The sequence below is a fragment of the Varanus komodoensis genome, unplaced genomic scaffold (assembly GCF_004798865.1).
Source record: "Varanus komodoensis strain SLA01 unplaced genomic scaffold, ASM479886v1 scaffold63, whole genome shotgun sequence".
NCBI classification, from domain to species: Eukaryota; Metazoa; Chordata; class Lepidosauria; order Squamata; family Varanidae; genus Varanus; species Varanus komodoensis.
Genome location: NW_025336259.1, coordinates 3,342,499 through 3,349,154, shown reverse-complemented (window position 1 = coordinate 3,349,154; position 6,656 = coordinate 3,342,499). Strand labels below are relative to the sequence as shown.

General features: G+C 49.1%; 1 protein-coding gene across 1 annotated transcript in view; it reads left to right on the top strand.

Moving 5' to 3' along the window:
* TENM4 (teneurin transmembrane protein 4) overlaps positions 1–4,860 on the top strand; it is a 472,851-nt gene extending 467,991 nt beyond the window's left edge. Inside the window, exons 31-32 of the mRNA XM_044450236.1 lie at positions 1,387–1,529; positions 4,102–4,860. Of these exons, the coding sequence (XP_044306171.1) occupies positions 1,387–1,529; positions 4,102–4,860 (902 nt within the window). The remainder of the gene's footprint in view (positions 1–1,386; positions 1,530–4,101) is intronic.
* The last annotated feature ends 1,796 nt before the right edge of the window (positions 4,861–6,656 follow it).

Genomic DNA, 6,656 nt, shown 5'->3' with positions numbered 1-6,656 from the left:
TGGACCTCTCAGCGGCTTTCGATACCATTGACCATGGTATTCTTCTGGATAGGCTAGCGGGATTGGGAGTTGGAGGCACTGCTTTGCAGTGGTTCTGCTCCTATCTCAATGGCTGATTTCAGAAGGTGGTGCTGGGGGACTATGGCTCTGTGCCATGGCAGTTATGCCATGGAGTTCCGCAGGGCTCCATCTTGTCCCCCACACTATTTAACATCTACATGAAACGGCTGGGAGAGGTCATCAGGAGGTGTGGGCTGCGGAGTCATCAGCACGCTGATGATACCCAGCTCTACCTCTCGTTCTCCACCAATCCAGGTGAGGCAGTGGCTGTACTGAACCGGTGCCTGGCTGAGGTAATGGGCTATATGAGGGCCAATAAACTGAAGCTCAGTCCAGACAAGATGGAGGTCCTGTTGGTGGGTGGTTCGGGCTTCGGGGTGGGGGACTTGGGCCTTGTCCTAAATGGGGTTGCACTCCCTCTGAGGGACAAGGTTCGCAGTTTGGGAGTGCTCCTCGACCCTGAGCTGTTGCTAGAAGCTCAGGTGACGGTGGTGGCGAGGAGCGCCTTCCTTCAGCTTCGGCTGATCCATCAGCTGCGTCCCTACCTGGAGAACGACTGCCTGGTGACAGTGACACATGCATTGGTTACTTCCCGGTTGGATTTCTGTAACATGCTCTACGTGGGCTGCCCTTGAAGATGGTCTGGATACTTCAATTGGTGCAAAATAGAGCTGCCAGGTTGCTGACGGGGACTGGGCATTGTTCTCATATAACCCCAGTTCTCCGTCAGCTTCACTGGCTCCCCATTGAAGTCCGGGCCCAATTCAAGGACCTGGTTATCTAAAGGAACGTCTGTGTCCATATATGCCCGCCCGCCCCCTACAATCGGCAGCAGAGGCCCTTCTCCAGGAACCCTCCGTGAAGGATATTAGGAGGGTGAGTACCCGGAGGAGGGCCTTTTCTGCGGTGGCACCCCATCTGTGGAATGCGCTCCCCAGAGAGGTCCGCCTGGCGCCGTCATTATTTGCTTTTCGGCATCAGGCGAAGACCTTTTTATTTAAAAGTTATTTTAACTGTTTATTATTGTTGTATTTATAGATGTTAATATATATAGCCAAGATGGTACCAGTTTTTAAATTATCGATTGTATTTTTATGTTTATTTTGGATGTTGTGAGCCGCCCCGAGGCTTTGTCGCAATGGGGGCGGCATAGAAATGTTTTAAATAAATAAATAAAATGATGACAGATAAGGATCAGCAGGTGATGCCCCTTTTTCCTTTTGGGGGAGTGGGACCTCTTCCCCCTCCCAGGTTTCTCTCTCTGAAGTACAAGCTGCTCCCAGTGCAATATATGCAGGAAGTGACCTTTTGCCTCTCCCGTTGCAGATGTCAACAGCTGGCTGCTCACCTTTGGCTTTCAGCTGCACAATGTCATCCCCGGGTACCCCAAGCCTGACATGGACACAATGGAACCCTCCTACGAACTCGTCCACACCCAGCTCAAAACCCAGGAGTGGGACAACAGCAAGGTAGGAGCTACTGTCCCACCAGCACCCTCTCCCCCTCAGCGGGAAGTTACAAGGGACTCTGCGGAAGGCACCTCCTGCTCATAACCTTCCAATTTCTTTCCATGGCTGCTTCGGTCTGTTTCTGTCTTTTACAGGATGGGACGGTTGTACCATGTCTTCTAATGGCTAGTGCTAGAACCCTCTGCCCAAAATGTGGATGGAAACTTTACCTCCCTGACTTCGGTAGACTAGGAGGCCATCTGCTGGGGTCCTCAGTAAATGATCCTACAGACATTTTTCTTTTCAGGGGGTGGGATCCCAGCACCTGGGAAGTGTTGGCTTCCCCAGAACGAGTCCGAATAAATGCCAAGCACCCAGGGAGCAGCACTGCTCTTCTGTAGACATGAAAACGGATGAGGCACAGTCATGGCTTTGCCCTCCACCTTTTTAGGGGCCCGAGAGGCTGCAGTCTATCTAGTTGGAAGAAAGAGCATCCCCGTGCTATTACGACAGCATCTTCAACAGCATCATCTCTGAAACGCTCTCTCCAGCCTGGTTTGCAAAGTTTTCCATCCATAAGGAGCAACGGCAAGGTTTCCTGTCAGCTCCTTAAGAGCAAAGTGTCAGGGTGTCCAGAGCCGGTTCTGCTCCACAGAGCTTTTGTGCGCTGTGGAGTCCAGTCGTTCCATTCTGCCCCAACTCCAGAATGGAGCGTGGGAGCCAGAGTGGCTTCTGCAATTCACCCCTCAGTGAGGGCCTGGCCTCTTTGCTGATTCCTTCCTAGGTGCTCCTTCCTGAAATTTGGAGTACAGCTGCAGTTAGGTTTAAAAACAAGCCGGCTTCCCGCTTGCTGGGTCAGGGACGTTGGACATGGGGTAGAGGGTAGGCAGGGCCTCTTCCCTTTCACATCTCAGATGGGAACTATGGGAGTCTTTCTTACTTACCCTTCACTGGATCAGGCCCCTTCTCATATGATAGGATAGTCCTGGCATTTGGTGCACAAAGGTTAATTTCCCTTTCCGCCGAGCTGACTATCTCCGAGTCTAGGACTCAGCTGGGATTCCGATTCAAATCTCAGACTCAAATCTTCTGTCGATAATACTTCTGATTTTCTACCATTCTGCTCTATCTCAACCTTTTGCTGAAACTTGGGCTTTATCAGTGGCCCCCCATCTTCACTCAAATCGCATTTTCTATTTCTCTTCTTCCCTAGTTCATCTAGGGAGGAAAATATATAATGGAAGATGAAACGGAATGGATAGCAAATTTCAAAGGCGGAATACTCCGTCTCTTTGAACTCTGCATAATCTGTTTTTGTCCCTTCCTTTTATTTTCCTAGCCGCAGAACCCACAAGTTGTTTTTCTTCCCCAGAAGAAAGCATTCTTCCTACATGCATTACTTTATTATTAAAAGGGTGTATTCAAGGTCGTTAGATCTTAAAATTAAGCAGCTTTTCAAAGGCACAGGACTTACTTTGAGATAACAGAGAAGTTTTTTAATTATGATTATGCTGGTGCTCGTGATAACATTCTGCAGGAGAAGCTCTCGGCAAAGGGGACGGGAACACGCCAGAGTGTCACACTTTGAGGCCTGGAGAGAACGCGGCCGTCGCCTGCTGTTCATTCAGGGCCAAACTGGACAAGAAATGGAAGAGCCATGAGCTGGGCTTTCCTGGGATTCAGTCGAATCTGTGGAGGGCGGATTCATTCTCCCTCAACACATCACTGACCCCACCTCCCACGAAGCAAACCATCCTGCTATCCATGAAGGGTTTGCCCTCCTTGTCCTGCTAAACAAGCCAGAAAAACAATCCAGGTTTTGAAGTTGGTTTGCTTACCAGTTGGGTAGAGTTTATCCAAACAAGAATTGATTTTTTCAAACAAGGGCATGTCAGGAAACTGCTGGGGGGGGGGGGGATACATTCCAGTTTTTTCCCCTCTGTTGGGCCATGCAGGAGAAGAAGAGAGGAATGTGGGCTGAGTCCTTGAGCCCAGTCTTCCATGCAGGCCTGGTCCTGCTTGTGCAAATAATGCTAAATTACAATTTTGCTTAGTGTGCAAATTCACGCAGTGGCTTACGGTGACGTGGGCGGAAGGGTATCCTGTTGGAACAAGTTAAAGCAAGCCCAGAATGTACTTAACACCTTTACTGATACTGCTGCCCAGCCTTCCCAAAGGACTGGTGTTGATTGCTTATAGGTTTTCCTCCATCATACAGAAATGCTATTGATTTGTTTCACTCAACATTTTCTGGAGGGAAGTCCTGCTGGTCTATTGCATCAAAAACAAGAAAGCATCTTGTGATAGCTCAAAAATAAACAGAGTAAAGTCCACAGAAGCTGATACCAAAAGACTAACATTACAACCCGGTGTACATCTAATTGGAAGCAAATCCCAGTTAAGTATCTATAAAATTGCAGCCTAAATTCCTTAGTCTTTAAGGCGCAATCCTATGCAGTGGGACTTTTTCCTGCTAAACATGCATAGGATCTTACCCAAAGATGCTGCAAGATCCTTTCTTGTTTTTGCTTCTGTTTCACTCAATATGTGCACCTTGCTAACCTTCCTCGTCTTTTTCTCTGCTGCTGCCCAGTCGATTTTGGGTGTGCAGTGCGAAGTGCAGAAGCAGCTGAAGGCTTTCGTCACCCTGGAGCGCTTCGAACAGATCTATAGCTCAAGCATCGCGGGCTGCCATGAAGTCAAGGAGAACATTAACTTCGCTTCAGGCGGCTCCGTCATCGGCAAGGGGGTCAAATTTGCAATGAAAGATGGAAGAGTATCTACCGACATCATCAGTACAGCGAACGAGGATGGGCGGAGAATCGCAGCCATACTGAACAACGCTCACTACCTGGAGAATTTGCACTTCACAATCGAAGGCATGGACACCCACTATTTCGTCAAGCAGGGTCCGTCGGACAGCGACCTGTCCATCCTGGGCCTCAGCGGTGGGCGCAGAACCTTGGAAAACGGCGTCAACGTCACCGTCTCCCAAATCAACACCGTGCTCAACGGCAGGACTAGACGTTACACGGACATCCAGCTCCAGCACGGGGCACTGTGTCTGAACACCCGCTACGGGACCAGCCTGGACGAGGAGAAGACCCGTGTGCTGGAGCTGGCCAGGCAGCGTGCCGTGGCCCAGGCGTGGGCCCGGGAGCAGCAGAGACTGCGGGACGGGGAGGAGGGTGCGCGCTCCTGGACAGAAGGGGAGAAGCAGCAGCTGCTGAACACGGGGCGGGTTCAGGGTTACGATGGCTACTTTGTGATCTCAGTGGAGCAGTATCCGGAACTCTCGGACAGTGCGAACAACATCCATTTCATGAGACAGAGCGAAATGGGCAGAAGGTGACAGAGAGGGTCGACGTGTCGACTTCTTGCCAAAGACAGCTACGCTTTTGTGGCCGCCAACCAGACTGTGTTGTACTCAATCCTTTTTTTAGCAAACAAAGAACAGAAACGATAATGAACAAAGCTGGGGTGGAGTGATAAGACAGTTGCACTGTAACTCATGCAACATCCTTTATTTTATTTTTTAAAGTTTGACTTCCTCACCTGTTACCGTTACCCTCGCCCCCGGCCCCCATAGACCAGAAAGCATCTTTCGCCGTTGCGTGAGCACAGTGAAACCCTGCATCCTTTTCGTCCTCCCTTTCCCCTTTGAGCGACATTCCAAAAAAGGGGGAAATGTCCATATAAATCCATAGGTTTTTTTTATCGTGAGCAAAGGGTCTCTGTATTAGGTTCACACTCACCCTTCTTTCTTGGGTTGCAAAAGGAAAAAAAGGATTTCCAATAAGGAGCAGTGGGGGAGAGATGCTCACGACACCCTGCGGTGCGCACAGAAAACAAAAAGAAGCGTAGAAACCGAGCGAGTCAGAAGGGGACTCCCAGGCCATCTAGTCTGACCCCGGCTCCAGCCAGCTCCGCCCACGGCATGCCCGCCATGTGCATGTCCAGCCCAGCAGCTGCAGACTGTCCTAAATCTTCTTAATGTGATCCTTCTAAATAACCGTGAGCCCCTAAAGCAGAACTCGTAGGTCATTCTTACATTTCGCTCTCTTTCTGGGCAGTCCTGCAGCTCGGAAGTAGCCGAACGAGGCAAAGTAGCTGCGTCTTACAGACTTGCGAGAGGAGTTTTTCCCTTCCTGAGATGGAATAATCTTTTTTTATTTTTTTTAAATGAGTCTTTTTTACTACAATAGGCTATTTTGTTCACCAGTTCGTTTTTGTTTTTTGTTTTTGTGTGAGTGCGACAGAGTATGTATCTCTGCAGAACTGGGTTCGTTTCATTTTTTTTTTACTTCGAAGCCCCATGGAAGCTATGGGGCTGGGGTTGGGGGAAGATTCACACTCTATTAGGATAACTTTTCTTGCACATGCTGTTGGATGGAAAGCACCAATGATGTATATTTGTCAATGGTAAACCCTCCTTAAATATATAGTATTTCTGTACACCAGGTCAAGTGTCTTAACAATCATCTTTTGAGGATGGAAACTCTTCCTTTAAAAGCACAGGGGGGAGTTTTCCAACAGGAGGCTCAGTGTTAATGGTGAAACACGCTCAGTTCCTTCTGTAGATTCTGCACCTGATGACCCAAGTTTTGGTGTGGGGCACCAAGGTTTTTGGTGTTACTTTAATGCAGCTGCAGGGAACGGAATTGGAAAATGCTGGATTTGATGATAGTTGCAGCAAAGGAGAAGAGTAAGTTAACCCTTTCTCCACAGGCCTTTTTCCCAGTAGAATAGTAGAGTTGGAAGGGGCCATGAGGGCCACAAATCCTCTGCTGTTCTCCCCCAAGATAGTAGGATATCGTGTGTGTGTATTTCTCCCTGATTTGTCGAGAGAAGAGGCCGCAGGGCACTGAGCACCCGGGCCCTTACAGAAACACACCTTTGTTCAAATCAGAGTCCCGCTCCTGCTGCATTGTAGCAAAACCAAAAAATGTTGGACGACACCCCACCCATCCAAGCCAGGTCTGCATCGCCTGTTCTTCTGTGCCAGGCCATTGCTTTGTGTTCCTGTAAGGGCTTCTTTAACCCACTGCTTCAATTCCCATCGCAGGATGAATAGCAGGTCCTTTATATATGTTCTCCCCCACCCCTGCTGAGACTTTCTTTCTTTGCTTTTCTGTGCATCCTTATGCA